Below are 21,141 nucleotides of genomic sequence, written 5' to 3'. Positions count from 1 at the left end.
TGAGGCTCAATACAGCAGCCTGATGAGTGTGCAGCCACGGGGAACTCTACCAGTCCTGTATGTTACATCTCCATTGCACAGAAAGGGAATCTGAGGCACAGAGAGGCTATGCAGCTTCCTGAGGGTCACACAAGGAATCTTGTGAGAAACAGGAACCAGGAAACCTGACTCCCAGTCCTGTATGTTAAACACAGAACTGTCCCTCCCCTCTCCACGTCATCTGCTATTTATTTAGATTGGGGGGGGGGGAACATATCCAAGATCTAATAAAATCATTAAATCCCAACAGAATTAAAGTAGTAATTTCAACAGGAACTCAGCCAACCAGCCACCTACCCGCAGGAACACCTTTTTATCCCATTCCCTTCATCCCTGAGGCATCTCAAAAATATTATCAAACAGATGTATTTTGCAGCATGCCTAGATCATCAAATTCAGCTATTTCCAACCCAGGAAGGGGGAGCAAGTTCCAGTGTCCTGGAGCCCTCACAGAACACAGAATTTTTTCTTTTCAGCAAATACACCACCACTCACTTAAACAGCCTTAGTGATATAGTCACAATTAACTCATCATGCACTTTTTGTTTTCTGTTTCTAAAGAAACACACACACACTGGGAAGAGTTAAAAACAGAATGTAATACATTTAAATTTAAAAGTTACAAAATAATTTTATAGTTTTAGATTTAGTATGTAATATGTAACAATAGTAATAAAAAAATCCAAAATCACTAGTACAGAATATGCATTAAGTGCCCTATATCTACCAACTATGTATGATGTACACAAAGTCGGAAGATTATTTTTGGAACATGTATGTGTGTAGAATTTTATTTTATTAAAAAAAAAAACAACAACATTTGTATGAGGCACCGGCTGGCTGACTGTCTAGACTATTAGTCTGGTTGGAACTGCAATTCCTATGTTACCTAATATATCCTGGTTCTTTTTTGCCTTCCACAACTTCTTTGTCAACCTCCACACATACAATGTCAGAATTGGGTACTTCAAACATGGGCTCCAGCAACAACTTTTCCTATGAGCAAAGAGAAAAGTAAAAAAAGAATGTATACAATGCTTTCCACAAAAGTAGTTCTGAGAGTCACTTCATAATAGTGGATACTATACTGGAAGAAATCTGACTAGCTATTGTCATTAGGAAGAAATTTACTTTGCAGATCTTAACATCTTGCCTAGAGATCCTTTTTTAAGCATAAGTTGTCTTGGCAAGAAGAATACTTACATTCAAAATACATTATCTATTCTACACCTATTAAGGCTGATAATACCCCCTAAAAAAGGCTGCACACTTACCATTATAGATCGAAGACCTCTTGCACCAGTCTTTCTGTCTAGCGCCAGTCTGGCTATAGCCTTCAATGCATCCTCAGTAACAGTCAATTCACACTACATACATAAGAATACATTAAACTTTGTTAAATACTTCATTTGTAACTTTCTTAAATCCCTGGTTTACCCATCTTTCATTTAACAATAAATACATTTTGCAAAATAATAAAAATATTATTAAATAGCTAGTTCATTAAGTAGCACTTCTAATTCATCTTTTGGAAATTTTACCTAAACAATGTATTCACCATAGAACAGATGTTAACAGAAGCTCTTTGATGATTTTGTCATCTTCTGCTCTTGCACCTCCCACCTTTTTTGGGGGGGGGGAGGGGAGGGGGAGACAGGTTCCTTGGATTGCGCAAGTAAAGCAACAAGAAAACCATAGCTATATAAATATGAATGCTAATGTGTATTACAAAAAAATGGGACAAATTTGCACCTAATTTAGAGGGCTGAGTTGTCATGAATGGAATAAAATATGGTTTGCAGATAATTTTCAGTTTGTTTGTATTAGATAAAAATCTTCAAGTACCTGCTTTTCAGTTGCAATTACAGTAGGTTTTCTCCTACCATTTCAATATGGCTGCATGTGTCTCAAGTGACTAGGATGCATTCAACACAAAGCAATAATGATGAATAATGGATTATGAAGGCCATTTGCTTAGATTCTGTAAAGGTGTATTTACTACTGGCCTCTCTGTCTTGTCTACACTACAGACCCGAACACTTGTAACAAACTCATTCCATACAAATGGTTCTAAGTACAAACCAGTTAAAATGTTTCCCCAGAAGCCATTTAATTTTAAGACAATTATTTTTAAGTTTTGCCTTGCAACCACACACCAGTGCTGTCCTAAAACATTTCCACTGCAATGTCCTCTGTCCGTTCAGGGAGATTTCGCAAGAACACTTGTGCATGCCTGGACTGTAGTGGGAGGACTAGCTGAACAGTTTCAGCTTGTCTTCATCCACAGTGGCACTAAACTGGTTCAGACTGAACCAATTAAATTGTAACTAGTTATTAAATCTTCTGAAAGAATCTGGTCTCATAACTGGGTAGAACATTGGAGGCTTCTTTGTGTGTGAACAGTGTTCTACAAATGCTGCAGGAGCATCAATCAATTTAAAATTTTCTAGTATAGATCAGGCTCTTGAATTAGGTACTAATGTGTTATAATACACATTATTAGAAAAAGGCCAGATTATTATTTTTTCTATAGTACCAATACACTAGGTGCTTTATAGAGACAGATATGAAGACAATGTCCCTGCAAAGGGTTTACAATTTAACTAGACAACAAACAAATGTGAGGATGATGAGTGAAGGGAATACGCTACAATAAAGGCAAGCTGATTAGTGAAATTTAGCATGTGCCTTGGAATGTTTGCAGTTTCTAGAAAGAATTTCAAGCATCTCATACTTTAACACTTCTGAGGGGAAGACTATGATTAAAAGGCCTATTTCCGAGGAAGCAAAAAGTGGAGGCATAGCAGATTAGGAAAAACCCTTTCCCCAAACCATAAGCTACTCAAATCAAAATAGCTTTGAAACCTGATTCCAAAATAGAACACAAAAATATCTAGCTAATGGAATAATGCTAATAATTCCTTTAGTGAGACTAGGCAATGTTTTCCTACACTGAAGATAGATATTCTGAAAATTCAACAATTTTACAAGAAATTACAGCATACACAGTTGGCCAAATATGATACAGTATTCTTAAGATATTGAAAATAAAGAATACATTTCTCATGTAGTTTTTTGATTACTTAAGAGAAGCCCAATAAATGTAATAAGATCTTGCTAATCTCTTTATCCCTGAAAATTAAAATTCCTGGCACCAAACCAAGCAACTAATGTAGTCACTGAGGCAATGAATAGGGATTCTCCCAATGAGTGGGGATTTATGCAACTCCCATTACTTACCATTCTTTGATAAGACGATGAGTTTATTTTCTTTAGTCATAAAGCAGACAGTATATCTTTATATTGAAAAAGCCTTAACATGAATTCCATAACAAGGATACCAAAAGGATGTCAATTAGTAAGACACAAAAAAATCGAACCTTGTCCATGCTGAATAATGCCTGGTATTGAGGAACAACAGCATTTCTTGGCTCAGTAAGAATCCGTACAAGTGTTTTCTCATCCAGGCTATGCAGGGGAACCACCACAGGTAAACGTCCCACAAACTCCGGAATCATGCCAAATTCAATGAGATCTCTGGCTTCCACATGCCGCAACAAACGATCTTTTTCTTCAATATCTTGCTGTGTATTGGACTCCCCACTTATGTTAGCGAGGTCAGCTGCAGCAGCAGCCCTTCTGCCTTTCCCCAAATTAGATGGCGTGCCAAAACCAAGATACTGCAAAATAAACACTGCATGTTCACGAAAAAGCTACAGTTACATGTTTGCTTTATATAAATTTGGTGGCATGTGCATATTAGAATACATCAATGACAGCACTATAAACTGAAATGACCAATCAGCTTTAATTACAAATTAACTGTTTCAAGAATGTATGTATAAAGGGCTTTCATTTTAATGTTGTATGAATTAACAGAAACCTGTTGTAACTTTAGTTCTCTCGACAAGGCACTAACACATAGTGACTACTGATCAGGCATGAAAGAATCATACTTTTCACAAATTAAGATGTGATTACATTACATACCTGGTACTAACTAGCTATGTGATACGAGTACCCTCTGATAACAATAAAAAGTACTCTTCCAAAGTGAAACAGATGAACTTCTAATAAAAAAAAAACTACACCAAAAAGCTTTACAAAGCTTGGGTCAGAACTGTAGACATAGGGTTACCAGATAGCAACTGAGAAAAAACGGGACGGAGGGGGGAGGGGGAAAGAGAATAGGCGCCTATATAAGAAAAAGTCCCCAAAAATGGGACTGTCCCTTTAAAGACGGGACATCTGGTCACCCTATTTAGACATCTGCTGGAAATGGGAAACTGACCCAATAATATAGCTCTACATAGGTTTATTATGTCATCCAAAAAAGAGCGAAGTCGTGTGTCTCCAATTGCTGATAAATAAGGGGGATTAAATAGAATATTAAATATAAAGAGAGAGAGAGTTTTTCCAATGCTTGCTCTCTGCTTCAAGCTTTCTATGCATCATATCATACATTTAAAGGAAATGTGATGGTAGGACACCTCCCCAACAGAATGGTTCACATAGGAACCCCATTTTTAAAAATTAAGGGACATTACAACACCTTCACAATTAACTTTTTAGCACGAGAATTCAGTTTTCTAGGTGCAGTTAGAGGTCTCTAAAAATACAGATAACCCTCCCAAAATCATTAGCAAAAGAGCCACTATACATTTCAATATAGCTAAAAAGAGCTATTCTAAAACAATGTGTTCTCACCTTTTCATTTTTCCTCCTGCTGATGATTCTGTCAAGACCATTAAAGGCACCAGAAGCTACAAAGAGGACATTTGTTGTATCAACCTGCACTGTTTCTCCACGTAACTTACGGGAATTTTTTTCTGGAACATTTACTATTGTACCTTCTAGTAACTTTAACAAGCCCTAAGTAAAAACAGAGAGGTAAAGGCAGTAAATAAAGAATCCACATTATAGCTTTAGAACAGAATGCACATCAAATCCTGTAACCTACTCACACCGGATTCAATGAGTCTGACCACCTGAATATGACAAGCAGGACTTGGCCCACAGGTCCTGAGTACCTGAGAATTTTTTCCAAGGCCACATCAAGAGCCAGTGGCAGAGATGGGAACAAAACCTAGATTGCTCATCTTCTACATACTACCTCCCATTGGAGAAGAATTGTTTCTAAAAATGTTTTTCAAATTTTTCTATGAGACATCAGTGATGAAGGGTTTTGGAGAAAGTGAAAAAACAGCATGTAGTGATTTTTAGTTTATGTAACTTGATACTTGAAAGCAGATAAGGATGATTTCTAATAAAACAATTCCACTGAGGGTTTTTTTTTGGGGGGGGGGAGGGGTGTGAGGGAGGTGGAGAGCAGAATGGGGGTTAAGGGGCTTTTGATTAACCCTAGAATTTAATGAAATATGAATCTATACACATACAATATCTGCAACATGACAAGACAACATCAGGCACTTCATGTACTATAATGATTTGATTTAAAAGGCTGAAATAAAAACTGCATACTTACTTGTTGGACGCCTTCTCCTCCTACATCCCGTAACTGATGAATGCCTGGCACACTGCCAATCTTATCTACTTCATCCAGAAAAACAATTCCTAAAGTACAAGGAATATATTTAGAGAAGATGCTATTTGTAAGAGAGAAAGATTATATATGCACAGAGAAGAGTGCCATCTTAAATAGAAGAGATTGCTATAGCAATGTTACAGAATGCTGCATGTTACATAAGCAACTTGCTGGATAACAAGGAAGGAATAACTTGTTACACCTGTTCATAATCATTTTAAAAATTAATTTACTAAGTTTTGAAAATTCTTATTAATGAATCAAATAGAAGTCAAGTATATATACCAAGAATGCTAAACTATTAAAATGATTCTTGGCACCGACTTACAGAATGTAATTGGGTCATGTATATTTTGCGGACAAACATCAGAAAATACATGGTCCAAGTTTACCTTGTTGAGCTTTTTCTACATTGTAGTTGGCATCTTGCAGTAGTTTTGCAATAACAGATTCAATATCTTCACCTACATAGCCAGCTTGAGTCAAGGTAGTACAATCACAGATAGCAAAAGGTACGTCAAGGCATTTAGCTAGAGTCTGAGCCAGCAGGGTTTTACCTAAAAATTAAAAAAAAAAAAAAAACTACTACTTGTTCTGTAATATTCATAATTTATTTCTGTGGCAGTATACAAGACCACAAGCATTTTTCCTCAGTGAACGTAACTAGTGTGACATCTTCATCATCAGACAGCTAAATTGAAGGCAACATGTACAGATATTCATTCAACAATGTTTTCTGGGTAAGCTAGCTTTGTCAAACAACCTATGCTGTCATCTTTTGATTCTGCCAAGTTGCGTACATTTTAATGACATTCTATTAGTTTGCTCAGGATTGCCTATGATGTATACACTACAGTTAACACAAGTTTGTGTGTTTATATATTGTAACAATTGTGTGCCAGTATAAACGAAATGTTATGTTACTGCCATTCATCTGTTAACTTTCAGGGCACTGTGGAAACCCCATCTGTTTATTCCGACTTTTGCCTGAGACGTAGAGTAGCATAGCCATGCTTTGGCTGGGAGAGTACTGAGTAAATAATATCCTGTTATGTTTGTATTTTTACATACATGCACACAGACTTGAGTAATATATTATAAAAACTGAAATATAATTTTTCCTTTTTAGACCCTACAACAGCTGTGGCTTAGAAGGTGAAACAGCATCTTCCTCTAACCAGGACACGTCATCTTGACCTTGCCATGAGAAGTCTGCAAACTATGAACGTATTTTTTCTAGTTACATGACAGTTATATTTTTAACATGGTTTTAATGATTGATTAAGGGGAGAAAACTGTGTAATGAAGGAAGATTCAGTAGCATAGCCTTTTTCTCCCTTCCCAACAACGCTAAGCACAGGTGGGTACAGGACCACTGAGTCATAAAATACCATGCATCACTTGCAGCTGCCATTTAGGGGTACAAACCACAGAGACCGTCTTTGGTGCTGCATTTTGCTGTTTAAAAGATTTTTCAATTACAGCCATGCACATGGGCATTATTTTTCCTCTAGTGTTAGAGTGAATTAAAAATCAAAAGAATGATGCCTTAAAATGAATAAACCAAAAAGGTAACAAGCAGGAAGTCAGTTCACTGTGGAGTGACTGACGTGCATGTCTGTTACTCACACTAAGGACTTGTCAACACTTAAAATGCTGCACCGTTGTAACTGCGCTGCTGTAGCACTTCAGTGCAGACACCACCTAAGCTGACGGGAAGGGTTCTCCTGTTAACACAGGTAATCCACCTCCTCAAGAGACAGTAGCTAGGTCAATGGGAGAATTCTAGTGTGTTTCTGCACTGGGGGTTAGGTTACTATAGCTGCGTCTAGTGTTCCCTCTAATTTTTCCCACCCATGTGTGGAATGAATTTTGTTACGTGCACCAATATGGAGGTGATGTGACACACATGACTTTCACATTGGTGCACATAACAAAATTCATGTGGTGGGGGTGGTACCGAGGAGTTCGGAGTGTGGGAAGGGGCTCAGAACTCGGGTAGAGGGTGTGAGGGCTCTGGCCAGGGGTGTGGGCTCTGGGTTGGGGCCGGGGATGAGGGGCTCAGGGCTGGGGCAGAGAGTTGTGATGCAGGGGTGTGAGGGCTCTAGCTGGGGATGCGGGCTCTGGGGTGAGGGATGAGGGGTTTGGGGTGCAGGAGAGTGCTCCAGCAGGGAGAGAGGACTCCCTCCAGCTCTCTCCCCTCGCAGCAGCACCTGGGCTTGGGGGGGAAGAGGCGCCTCTCCCCACTGCAGCAGCTCTGGGGCTGCAGGATAGGCGCCCCTTCCCCGGCCGGGTTTGGGACAGGGTGGGGTGCCCCATCTGCAGCAGGTTGGAGGCCGGGCTAGGTGGGGCCAGGGGGCGCTGCTCCCCCGGCTGATCCCTGGGCGGGTTCTTTGAACACTTGCTGGGCGCTAAATAGGCTGCTGCGCAGCCACGCAGCTTACAGAGAACTTAGGCTGCGTCTCTCAGGGCTGTGGATTTTTCACACCTCTGAGAGACACAGCCATACCGAAATAAATTCCCAGTGTATAGCAGGCCTAATTCACTACATTCATCAAGATCCTAAGAGGTGGGAGCATCTACACAATACAACTTGACCTCACTGGGTATTCCACACCTCTGAAGATCAGTAGACACATTATTTTGCATGTCATAACCACATTTATTAAAGCACCTACAACACATTGGGTTTAAGAACTGGTTATTTTCTGAGCATACAGAATTTCCAGATACTGAACTGCATCCAGGCAGAGTTTGCTTTGATTTTGTTCTTCCCTACCTGATTCCAGACAATTCTGTTTCATGCTATCAGTCTATAGTAACTGCTGTTTTTCACTGCTAGTAGCTGAGGTATGATTACAACACCTTCCTATAACCGATTCTACCAAGGTATTTATATGATTGCTCTGGAAAACTGCCTGAACCTTGCAGTACGATTGATTTTTGACCAAGATGAGCCACCCACATTCCACAGTACACATTATGGAGGTATCTGTGGGTAACACCAGATGGCCACCTGTCTTCTTGGATTTGAAAATATGATTTGCAGGCACCATTATCAGGATATAAAAATTGTGCATGGCCCTTTTTTCTTGTAGTCCAATGATTACAGTCAACATTGTCCTGTGCTTGGAAGAAATCATCATAGTGGATGCATTTGAAGTATGGCAGAGAGCAAATTGGATCAGACAGGTAGTTGGAAAGGAGGGAGGTGTACTATAAACTGGCAGTACCCAGGTCTGAAGTGCAGAATTAAATGCTAACTTTATTCTATGGAGGAAAAGCTCATTTCTATCTGCTTTTAAGTGAACTTCAACATGCAGCATGTTTCAATACAGATTCCTTGTAGTTTAGGATAAGCACATACTATACAGCAAAAGCTGGGGTTTAGCATTTCTATTTCCTGCTGTTTTTCCTGTTATTAACCAGCTGCTGTTGCCAAAAAGAAACACAAGAGACTGAAATTTATTAAAACAGGAACTCAAAATCTGTCCTGAGTCTGGTTCTGTTCAATATCTTCAAAAATTATTTGGATAATAGCAAAGAGTATACTTATAAAGTTTATGAACAATACCAAGCTGGGAGGGGTAACAAGTGCTTTGGAGGACAAGATTAGAATTCAAAATGATCTTAAACTGGAGAAATGATCTGAAATAAATAGGATGAAATTCAATAAGGACAAATACAAAGTATTACATTTAGAAAGGCATAATTAACTGCACAAATACAAAATGGGAAATGACTGCCTAGGAAGGTGTACTGCAGAAAAGGATCTGGGGCTTATAGTGGATGACAAACAAAATGAGTCAACAATGTTGTAAAAAAATACTGTTGTAAAAAAAAGCAAAGATCATTTAGGGATGTATTAGCAGAAGCGTTGTCAGCAAGACACAAGAAGTAATTCTTCCATTCTACTCAGCACTGATAAGGCTTCAGCTGGAACACTATCCAGTTCTGGGCACCATACTTCAGGAAAGATGTGGACAAATTGGACAAAGTCCAAAGAAGAGCAACAATAATGATTAAAGGTCTAGAAAACATGACCTATGAGGAAAGATTGAAAAAACTGCATATGTTTAGTGTGGAGAAGAGAAGATTGAGGGTGGGGACATACTTGAAGACTATTATGTAAACGGCTGTTATAAAGAGGAGAGTGAAAAATTGTACTGCTTATCTACCTAGGACAGGACAAGTAGTAATGGGCTTAAATTGCAGCAAGGGAGATTTACGTTAGACATTAGGAAAAACTTCTCACTGTCAGGGTGTTTAAGCACTGGAGCGAACTACCTTAGGAGGCTGCGGAATCTCCACCATTAGAGGATTTTCAGGACAGGTTAGACAAATACCTGCCAGGGATGATCTAGACAACACTAAGTCCTGCCCCAGTACAGGTGACTGGACTATATACCTATCGAGATCCCTTCCAGTCCTACATTTCTATGATTCTATGCCATGCTTTTATTCACTCAACTGGTAACATAATAAAAATATTTTTAGCTTATCTGTTCCCAAAGTACTCAAAATCTACAGAAGTGTTAAGTTACATACCTGACCCAGTTGGTCCAAGCAGCAAAATATTACTTTTCTCAAGATTTATGTCATCATGGGTTGAATCTAGTACTTCGCCTCCTCGTTTCTCCTGAGGCATCTGCTGGTTCACTTGTTGCTGCATTGATGCTCCTAAAGCATTACCATGGGGACTTATTCCAGCAATCTGCAGAAGTTCTGAAATTAACAACAAAAGCATTGTTTGAGAACCAGGTTTAACTTGAACTGGCAGAGTCTGACACTACTGTTGAGTAAATAATTAAAATTTTAACTGATGGTTCTTGTAATCTTTCAGTGGTTTGTTCTGTGAGCCAGTAATCCTACCTTAGAAAATATTGCAGTCTACAAACAGGATTGCATAAACACCAAAAAAAGAGTAACTGCATTCCCATTGTTTCCATAAGCACATTTTTACATATTTGAAAAGATATTTCAAACAGAAATAGAAATTGTATAGTGGCTTATCTAAAACATTCTAATATATTAAACAAGTGCATGCAAAATTCCTAGTCCACACACAAAACAAGTTACCAAGTATTTTTTCCTATACATAAATATATATAAAAACAAAAGGCACTTAGATACCATAATGCCTGGCAAAGTATAAGAACTTATAAAAAATTTGCAAACTACTAATATACACAAAAACAATGTACAGTTCTACGCTAAAAAGTGACTATATAAAAATAACTCCTCCTAACAATAGATCTGTGACTTAGATTTAGTGGTAAATTAAGGTCTTTATTCTTTAAACACTTTTTTATTCATTAGTACTGCAGTGTCAACAGATAGATGGGAGAGTGAACTGGAGTCTATTCCTTCTCATTCATCAACAGAATTTTAACTAGTTCCAATTGAAAGGCAGAATTTTGTAATTTAAAGAAAATGGAATTGACCAGGTGTAACTAGGATTACAAATTGGTCTGCAGAAGCCTTATTACAGATGATGGATGCTGCATGAGGCAAGAAGAACCCAGTTTGAAAGTCAGCTTGTAGTTAGAAAAAAAACTTTACTTGTGAGCTGAGCAAATGTGATCAGGTGTCAATGAGACAAACATGGATCAGCCCAATGCCATTTTGAAAGTTACTTTTCAGAGTACAACTACGTTGTAGCAAATACATTAATATAACATTGCATGATTAATAGTATACAAAAGTTGACATGAGGCATTACCTACTAGGCAGTGATTCACATTTCCCTTTGCCTTAGAAAGTTAGAATCAGATAGAAATTCATGAAAAATATACACAACAAATATCTCAAACTGAGTATACAAGTCTAAACTTTCACTCTCTTTAATCAAGGTTAATTCTTTGTACAGATACTTATTTAGAAACTTGTAGGTTAACACTTTTCCTGCCTTCCATGTAGAATTATATACAAGGTCAATTCCTGTTCAGTCACAAATGCTCATTGAAGTCAATGGACTACTTGTCTGAATAAAAGCAAGCAGGATTTGGCCCATAATTTCTACCAAGCCACCACTAAACGACTGTTCTGATGTTAATTTCAAGGGTAGATATTGCAGAGGAGGACATGAGGAGAGTTCACTTACTTGTAAATCTGTACTCATCCTCCCGTCTTCTTATTTCTAATTCTAAGAGAGAGGATGAAAACAGTAATATAAAAAAAATATATATTTGCTCCACCTCTTGCCCTCTTCTGAATACATTTCATGGTGTAATCAAGGTATTACAAACAAGAAATCCCCATGTTAGCTTTTATTTGTCAGATCTAAGAGCTCCCTATTTGGGACTACCTAGTCATCTAAAATTGACTACCTGCTTCCTCTTGATTACAATAAATTAGCTGTTTTTACATCAAAATCTTAAAATACAAGACACTTAGTAAAAAAAAAACCATACCAGATTTAATCTGGATTTTTAAAAATTATCTTAAACTAGTATTGTAATACTTTGATAGAAGATTATTCTACATATTTTAAAAGACTATCAATTACAATTGTTAATTTTAATCTCTCTGGGGCAGGAAGTGTCTCTGTTCTGTGTTTGTATGGTGCCTACCACGAGATCCTGGTCTGTGCTTAGACCAGGGATCAGCAACCTTGACGGGCCGGGCTGGTTTGTTTACTTGCCATGTCTGCAGGTTCGGCGGATCACGGCTCCCACTGGCCGCGGTTCGCCGCTCCAGGCCAATGGGGGCAGCAGGAAGCGGCGGCCAGCACATCCCTCGGCCCACACCACTTCCCGCCGCCCCCATTGGCCTGGAGCGGCGAACCGCGGCCAGTGGGAGCCGCGATTGGCCGAACCTGTGGACATGGCAGGTAAACAAACCGGCCTGGCCCACCAGGGGGCTTACCCTGGCGAGCCGTGTGCCAAAGGTTGCCGATCCCTGGCTTAGACAATTAGTCACAACTGCAATACATATAAATAATAATAAAACAGTTTCTGATTTCTAATTGTAAGATAAAATGCAGACAATGTGATTACTAAAGCATCATTTTTGTATGCAGTTAGCATACTAAACCTTCAAGTCAGAATGACACTCTTTATAAATCAAACTGAGTGAGCCTTGAATCAGTTATCATAGTTTAATCTCACTTCTAAAAATAAAGTAAACGGATACTACTGCATAACTATTGTGCAGCTAAAGCATGGCCAACAAGTAACCTCATATGAACTTGTTGGATATTAACAATATTAAACTGACCAACAGTTTCTGTTGACTTAGGAACAAAAATATGTAGTTAATTATTCATCAGGTTATACTAAATAGAAAACAATTTCTGTCTGAAACTCCCCTTAGTTGTTGCTTGCAACTGAACACTAAATCTGTTGCTCATGTAGTAAAGCAGATTAAAAAGAAAAATTTTCATAGGCTCACTTTATAAAGCAATATCAGATTCACCTGAAAGGGTGCCACCAACAGATGCTAAATATTTAAATAAGTTAGAAATTGCCCATGATGCCATAAAACTTTATGGCTTATTCACATAATAGTTACAAAACTTACATCTAGTCAAAGGTTAAAGGTACACCATGCAGCTAAAAATCATTTTAACACAGAACATAAAGAAAATTTAAAATTACTTTCAATTGACGAGTGCTAAAAGTTATTTACTTTTCATCATTTATGTTACATCTTTACTTCTTGCACATCACTCAGCTTGGCAAACAAAGAATTAACTTTGCTTGCTGGTTCTCATGCACTGACAAGATTGCAGCATATGAAAAAGCAGTTGCAAACATTTCAGAAGCTTTAAATCTAAGCAAATCTTTTTATTGAAATAAATTAATGGAGGCATTCATATTAATAAAAGTTTTTGAAACTGTTTGCTTTTATCTAGCATTTATGTCTACACTAGCCAACAAAATCATTTAAGGAGCCAGTAATATATTCCTCATGCAGGTATCACATACCACTGAATGCTTCTGAAGTTTTACATGCACAATGGCTGCTTGCATTTATTATAGCACCACCATAAGTACAGGAGAAAAGTCCACAGAGACAATACACTTTATAATCAGAAAAATATGAAACATTGTACAAACCTCTCGGTGTTAAAGAAGTCTGCTTTTCAACTTCTGCTTGCGGTCTCAGATTAGCTGGGATATTGTTGTATATTCTTTTGTAATGATTGTACACAGCGACTGAAAGCACCTTCTTGGCAAAAGACTGACCAACAACATACTTGTCGAGGTAGTTGTAAATCTGAAAAATAAAATTAACTTAATAAATAAATAAAAATAATTATATTTCTAAGCCACCCATGCACGATAAAAGCATTACAGGGTGCCACAGGGACAAAATTAACACAGACTACAGAGATCTAAAACTGAACAAAACCTGAGTTTAAGAGACATCAAATTCTGAAATTCTAATACATAAAAGGAGCTGAACTCCAAGGCTTTGGAGCATAATGTGGATGGACCATAAATGGAGGCTATACTAACTGATCTAAACAGACTTGATTTTTAAATTTTGTTTCATGGTCTGTGATATAAACTAATAAAGGTTATGGAACGGAGTATTAACTGTCCAATACATAAATACAACCAAAGATTATGAAACTAACAATTTTTCCTTCAATAAAATACTTCACTGTGTCCTGTAGAATACAAGTAGTAAATGTTTAAATCTTGGAGAACTAATTTTTATCATTTCTTGGATTTATGTCCCAATTGAATTTTAAACTTTGATACAGATTTTTAAAATTAAAACATTCAAATATGCTATAATGCAGATAAGGAAAATGCGGTGAAATTAAGAACCATACTTTTTTCGGTGGAGGAGGTGGCTTTTGTTGGAATGCCAATTTCACAGCTTCTGCTGCTGATTCGGGCTCTTTAATGATGCTCTTCTTGGAGTCGGCCTCTGACAGCACAACAAAAAAATGGTGACATTTTTCACACTTCACAAAACGGGTGGAAGCTGTAAAAAAAAGTAAAATGAAGTGGTAAGAGACTGTTTAGACAACATTCATTCAACTTTCTACTTTCATGCTACACAGAACTTAAACACCTGTAATAACAAACATTCTGTCAATTCCCTCCTCTGCCTCCAAGGTATATTTTAAGTTGGGATAACGTCAAATCCAGAGACAAAATTAGTACATACGCTGCGTTTACGCAGCACTTTTCATCTGTTCACCTCAAAAGCTTTACAAAGCATTTAACAGATGGTGAAATTCATACAGAGAGGCAAAGCAATTTGTCCAAGATCAGACAGTGACAGACCTAGGAAAAGAAGGCAGGTCGCTATTTCCAGTTTGGTGCTCTGCTCAGTAACAACTGTATTCGAAGGATGAAATTCACCCAAGTGTGGCCATCTCTTTCATGCTACTTGAGACGTGTGGAGGGAGCATAAAATACACAGGGAGCTCTATAATCCTGTATACACAGGGGAAGGCACATAATTTGGCTCTGAACAGACTAGCACTACTGGATCCACAATACACAGAGAGAGGCAACAACTACTGGGCCTGGCCCATAAACTGAAAAAGTAACACTGCTCCCTTCATGTGTGCTCCCCTGCATGGAATTAATCACGCTATCGTGAAAGGTGGATGTTGGAGTCTGGAGATTTCCCATAAAACCACAGACTATACAAAACTTTGATTAGAAATTGGTTGACAGTAAGCAATTTTGAACATAATTTATATCAAATTGGTATTTCAGTTTCTTTTAATGTAGTATGGCAGTATATTGAATGGCTTCAATCCAAATATACTAAATCAGTAGTGACAAATTTTCAATTAACACATTTAGAATATACAAGCATTTACACTTAAAAGAAAAGGCAAAAACTGAGGAAAATGTGACGTATAATATGACTTTCCCTGTCTAGTGAGCAACATTTTGGTTATCACTTCAAAAATTAACTAATAGTGTTCTAGATTTTTTTTTTTTTTTTTTGGAGATGTCATAATAAAAAACCTCAAGAACAAATAGATTTTCTTAAGAAGAACATTTTTCTGCCTTTGGGAATCAATTTTTTAGGACAGCAGCAACTCAGACTTCAAAGAAAGACAAAGAATCAGATTCAGAAATACTTTATAACAACTTGTGGACTGGCGCTATTAAAGCCATTGTCTGTTTCAGAAAAGCAAAGAAAATGGCATCTGTTCTAGATGATTTCAAAGAACAGAACCATAATCCAACATTAGTGTTCAATTCCTGCTCCGGCACTTGAATGTCCTCTGTTAAGTGTGCCAAATAGGTGCAGCATGACCTACTTCGATAAATAACTACTCCTTATTAAAATGACTAGGTGAAACACTCTATAACAATCCTCTGAACTTTTAAAAAGTCTTTAGAAAACAGGTTGCACAGCCAAATTCTGGGTAATTTTATTGCCAATCTATGACAAGAACCAACAAAATTTTTACATAGTGCTCATGCTTCCCATAGAGCAGATGTTAGGAGAAACTCATCCAACAGATAAGATACATACGTTCCAAAATTCTGTAGCTGCACAAATCAAATTAGATTTTTATAAAAAAAATACAAATCTGTTAATTTTAAACAGATTATCAAAGTGCTGCTGCACTGTGGAAACCTCCCTGCTATTAATCCTATTCCTTTAAGCAAAGTGAACAGAGGAGATGGAACACTGCAGTGGTAACAGCATGAACTGCTGATATCATAGGAGGGAGGGGGAAAGTGGAGAAGAGCAAAGGTCACTCACTTGCAAGCAACCCTCCTATGATATACTATTAATTGCCAATATCACAGGGAGAGTGTGCGTACTTGCACAAGCTCAGAACATCCCGGACATCCTTATTGATGGCTAGTACCATGGGAGCATTCTCTTCCCTCACATCATGCTAGCACTCAACAGTAGCACCACAGAATGAACACGAATATAGTCACTCCCTTAAGCAAGGGAGAAAAAGGAAAATAAAGGCGAGGCATTATATTTTGCACTTTTACAGCAGCTTTCATTGGAAGATCTCAAAGTACTTTACAAACATTAAGCCTCCCAATACCCCTCTGAGGTAGCTACTTCCCCCCATGTTACAGATAGGGGAAAATGCGGCACCATGGTGATTTTCTCTGAGGTCAGAGCAAGTCAGTGACAGAGCTGGGATTAGCACCAAGATCTTCTGACTAGGAGTTTCATGCTCTGAACATTAGTTCATGCTCCCTCCCACTGCTGTGACAAAGGAAAATAAGATCACTTAGTTTCCACAGCAATGCTCATGTTCAAATAGGAAGGAACCAGAACCACTAGGAAACTGTGGGAGTGTGGGTTTTTTTGGGGGGGGAGAGGGGGCGGGGGGAGGGGCTGCTGAACACTGTGCTGATGGCCCCACAGACTCCGTAAATGTAAACTTCCGACCGTTTTATTTTAGACTCAAACGATAGTGTCAATGGCCACTGGCAAAACATTTTAAATCACCAGCTTCACAGAAGGTCACACTTTTTAGCAATTTCCCCAGGACAGAGGAGGTGTAAGAAGCCCTGCAGATCTCCAGAGCCAGCAATAATGTTATATTAATAAGTACACACAAATGTCTGTGCAATAGTTCCAATTTCAAATACTTCACTGGCATGATGAGGTCTGCAAATGTTTAGATACAACAACAGGTAGTGAAAAGGACATTAAGCTTAGCTGTTGACTTTGCTCCCATGGCATGCTGAAGGCTGCACACTACAAAGGTATTTGCCTAGTCAGTATTTATAGTGGTAAGGTGCAGGCCATGTCACACCACAGCAGAGCGTTGTCCACATGATATGTGCAAAAACCTGATGCAATAGTATTTTTTAAAAAGCTTGAATCTACCCTCTGGGGTGGAAATAGTTACTACATTGCAATTGCTCTGAGAGAGAGCATGATGTCAAGGAAAAAAGGGCAGGAAAGCCACTAATTTCCTAACAGGTTTAAACATGACAGGAAAACCCTGCTCCGGAGGATGGAAAGGGCAGGGAGTTCATCCCAGCAGAATGAGGTGATGACAATGCCTGTTTTTAAGAGCACTTAAATCAGCAATATTCAGGCTCACAAGATACAGGTGGTTTTGGCTTCATGTCTCAGGCATGAATTTTATCTCACAGAAGCAAGCACTGATCACAGGATTTCCCTCCACACAGCCTGACACCTAATGCCAGGCACAAGGAGTGTTGAGCAAATGGGTAAGAACCACCAAGATCGCTTTAATACCTCCAAAGAGCCCAGGAAAGAAGATGAGTGTGTTAGAATAGCAGAGGATCACAAAACCATCGTGCAAGGTTTGCAGCAATATGTGATGAAGAAGCACATTACAAACAAGCTGCACTGGAATGTCAAGCTGTCACTCCACCACTCAATGGCTCTTTGCAACTTGATTCATGAATAAAGAAGCTCTCTGACTCAATTCCATTTTAGTATTCTGTTAATCATCTCAAGATGAGTACAGAGTTAATTTGATGTTGAATTTTTTAAGTGTGTGGGGCACATACTGGATAAATGTGTTTTCCTTAGTCAGTAAATATGTAATTAAAACCCTGAAGATTTACAAGTCAAAACAACAGTTTTGTTTTATCTTTTTAAAGTAGTGGCATTACAGGCTTAGCTGAAAATCAAGTTACAGTCTGTTTCATAGAATACAACCACCCATTAATAGTTCTGGGAATGGAACTTGGATGGAAATTTTGACAGTTTAAGGAGGATTAGACACAGCTTGCTTCCCCACAGCTATTCTGCATTCTATAGTGCAAATAAACCCAGAAAAGAAAATGAGTAACACAAAAACAGATTGAGTTAGGGAAAAATGTACGATACTCAAATTAACAGTTTGAAAGAGATCTGAAAAAAGATGTAAGGAGTCCAATGGATTCAGGAAGAAATTGATGTAAGCCTAAAAGGAATATCTGAAATATTATAGCAATGACAACTGATTTTCTTAAAGATCATAGTTACTAGGAATCCAATGACAGCTCTCCCTCTGTTCGATCTCTATAACAAGCCCTAAATAAAATAAAAGAGTTGGTTCCACTCTTAATTGTTGCAATGCTGCATTGTATAAAAGGACCTTTAAAGAGACTCTTTAAATCCTAGCCTCTCGAGAAGGATGAGAAATTAGGAATATCCAACTGCCTAAAAAAGGCCATCCTCTCACTGTATCTTGATGCTTGAGTTCTCTCAAACCTCCATCAGCCTCAATCCTCCTTTTAAGGAAAGGTAATTGTTTTTTAGTCTTAGGGAGGAGGGATAGCTCAGCGGTTTGACCTTTGACCTGCTAAACCCAGGGTTGTGAGTTCAATCCTTGAGGGGGCCATTTAGGGATCTGGGGCAAAAATCTGTCTGGGGATTGGTCCCCCTTTGAGCAGGGGGTTGGACTAGATGGCCTCCTGAGGTTCCTTCCAACCCTGATATTCTATGATTATGTGCCCCATGATATCCTGGTTAGATTCCAGTCTGGGTCTGGTCTTTTTAAATTGAAAATATATCAGCCAAGCTTCTCTCCAACATCATAAGAGAATGAGCTTCATGGCAAGATAATTTCTAAACAGGTTAAAGTATCTTCGTGACATTGATGATATGTAAGTGTCTCTCTGTTGCCCATGGACCCAACAAGTTTGATCTCTGCTCTGAAGCAGTTCTTGGATGATGTTTCCAGCTGGATGCACATAAACAACCTCATCATCCACCCTGGTCTGGGTGGTAACAGAGGTGGAGTTAGTAATTTTGAGACTCCGTTTCCTGATGTCTTTGTTTACAACTGGGTGTCTTTTGAAGATGGTGAGTCAAATTAAGAATCTTTTCCTCACTTTCAACTACACCCTTTCTGTGGAAAGTCCCATGTGATGAACAGGTTCTGAAGTGTTTATTCCAGCTGTGCAATTAGCGCCGGATTTGCAGAAATTCTGAGCACATACATATTTAACTAAAATCAACAGAAGCTGCAGGAGCTTAACACTTCTGAAAAGCAGTCCCTCTTTCAGGCTGATCCTTTATCTATCTTGGGACTATCTTGCAACACCAAGATATGTCCCTGGGACCATAAAGTTGGATTACTGCAATACCTTCCTATCAAGGCTTATCTGTTTGCAGCTTGTTCAGAACAAAGCATCAGAAATCTGCTTTTTAGTTTAGGTATCTGTAATATTACACCTACCCTGCACTCTTTACAGGGACTTTAAATTGACCTTGTTTTTAACCCTTAAAGCACAGGCCTGGCTATTCTTGAGACCTCATCCTTAAGTCTCATCAAAAGAAGCTGATGAATATTTGCGCTCTGACAACCCAATTTTTAGAGACCTCTATTACTTGCTAGGTAAGCAAGAGATTGTGCTTCACTCTAGTAGATCCTAAGGCCTGGGATTCATGCTGCTCTAGACAACTGCCTCAGCTTATCTGTCCAAAGTGCTTTTAAGTATGACTACTTTTAGTCCAATAGTTATATTACTCTCCTCATTGCTCCTCCATTCAACATCTCTGGTGTGCTACAACCCCTTTAAGCTTCTGTTTAAAAGAATTAATTCTAAATATTTTAAACTTCATGTATTAAAATTCTTGCTGTACAGTACACAAAGTGTCCAGGGAAGGCAAAGGCTGCACTTCAAAAATAAGAATCATCATCAGTGATGGTCTGGCATTTGATGTTAGAAGATTTTTTTCCCCATTCATTGTGAACTCAACTACTCTTTTGAATACACTATGGCTCTTATTCTGGCCTACAAGGTCCAAAACATACAATTCTTCTAATATTTTCTAAAATGTGGTGATTCTCTTAGTGGATCAGCAATTCATCCTACTCTTCCTATTGCTTAAGAAAAAGGTTTTAATGGTAAATAAGCAAAAATCATGCACACGCTCATTAGAAAGCAAGTGCGGAGCTGAAGTAATATATGCATCCGAAGAAGTGGGCTGTAGCCCACGAAAGCTTATGCTCTAATAAATTTGTTAGTCTCTAAGGTGCCACAAGTACTCCTGTTCTTTTTATTGTTTACATGAACACCTCTTCCACAAAGATACAAAATGGAATAGTTCAGATAAGCTTACATTGTTCATAATATTGCTCTGCATGTTGTTGACCGAATTCTGCTCCTGATTACACTCATGCAGTTACTCCTGATTTACAATGTCAGTGACATTATTCTGGATTAAGACCATCATAGCAGGATATTTATATGCATGGCATAAGTATCTGAAATTCTCAGTATTCAGAATAAAACTTAGCTATCGGAACAGAATGGTTAAAATTTTAGTTTAGCAATCATTTCAATGTTTTATAGAAATGGAGAATCATCCATAGAAATCAGAACACAATAATCCTTTGTTAACACTTACACACAAAGGTCTCTACGTGTGTGCACAGGTCACCACACTTTGGGCACCGCAGCTGGTTTCCTCCTTTCCCCGAGTTTCCAGAACCTGACTTTTTACTGCCTCCCTCACTGACAGATTTCTAAAGAGAAACAATAAAATAATATTTCAATTGTTAGTTCCATACAATGAATTTCAGATTTGTTTCATTATACATACCACTGTATATAATGAAAAAAAATTGGCAGCTAAACTAGTCTATTTTCAGTATTTGAAAAAGACTTCAAACATCTACAGTA

The 21,141-nt window shown here is 38.2% G+C and overlaps 1 protein-coding gene across 2 annotated transcripts in view; it reads right to left on the bottom strand.

Annotated features, from left to right (window-relative positions):
• The window catches only part of CLPX (caseinolytic mitochondrial matrix peptidase chaperone subunit), a 31,546-nt gene that overhangs the window by 2,810 nt on the left and 7,595 nt on the right, over positions 1–21,141 (bottom strand). Inside the window, exons 3-13 of one of the 2 annotated variants that reach the window (XM_024199886.2) lie at positions 20,867–20,984; positions 14,370–14,524; positions 13,645–13,804; positions 11,688–11,729; positions 10,133–10,309; positions 5,977–6,141; positions 5,525–5,613; positions 4,747–4,911; positions 3,420–3,719; positions 1,314–1,406; positions 929–1,035 (exon numbers count right to left, since the gene is read on the bottom strand). In XM_024199886.2, coding sequence (XP_024055654.1) covers positions 929–1,035; positions 1,314–1,406; positions 3,420–3,719; positions 4,747–4,911; positions 5,525–5,613; positions 5,977–6,141; positions 10,133–10,309; positions 11,688–11,729; positions 13,645–13,804; positions 14,370–14,524; positions 20,867–20,984 — 1,571 coding nt within the window. The remainder of the gene's footprint in view (positions 1–928; positions 1,036–1,313; positions 1,407–3,419; positions 3,720–4,746; positions 4,912–5,524; positions 5,614–5,976; positions 6,142–10,132; positions 10,310–11,687; positions 11,730–13,644; positions 13,805–14,369; positions 14,525–20,866; positions 20,985–21,141) is intronic. The other variant, XM_024199887.2, reaches the window with a different exon arrangement.

This window comes from Terrapene carolina, unplaced genomic scaffold (genome assembly GCF_002925995.2).
Source record: "Terrapene carolina triunguis isolate 2854851 unplaced genomic scaffold, T_m_triunguis-2.0 Scaffold67, whole genome shotgun sequence".
Classification (NCBI taxonomy): Eukaryota; Metazoa; Chordata; order Testudines; family Emydidae; genus Terrapene; species Terrapene triunguis.
The sequence above is the reverse complement of the archived record's forward strand: the minus strand, read 5'-3'. Positions and strand labels throughout refer to the sequence as shown.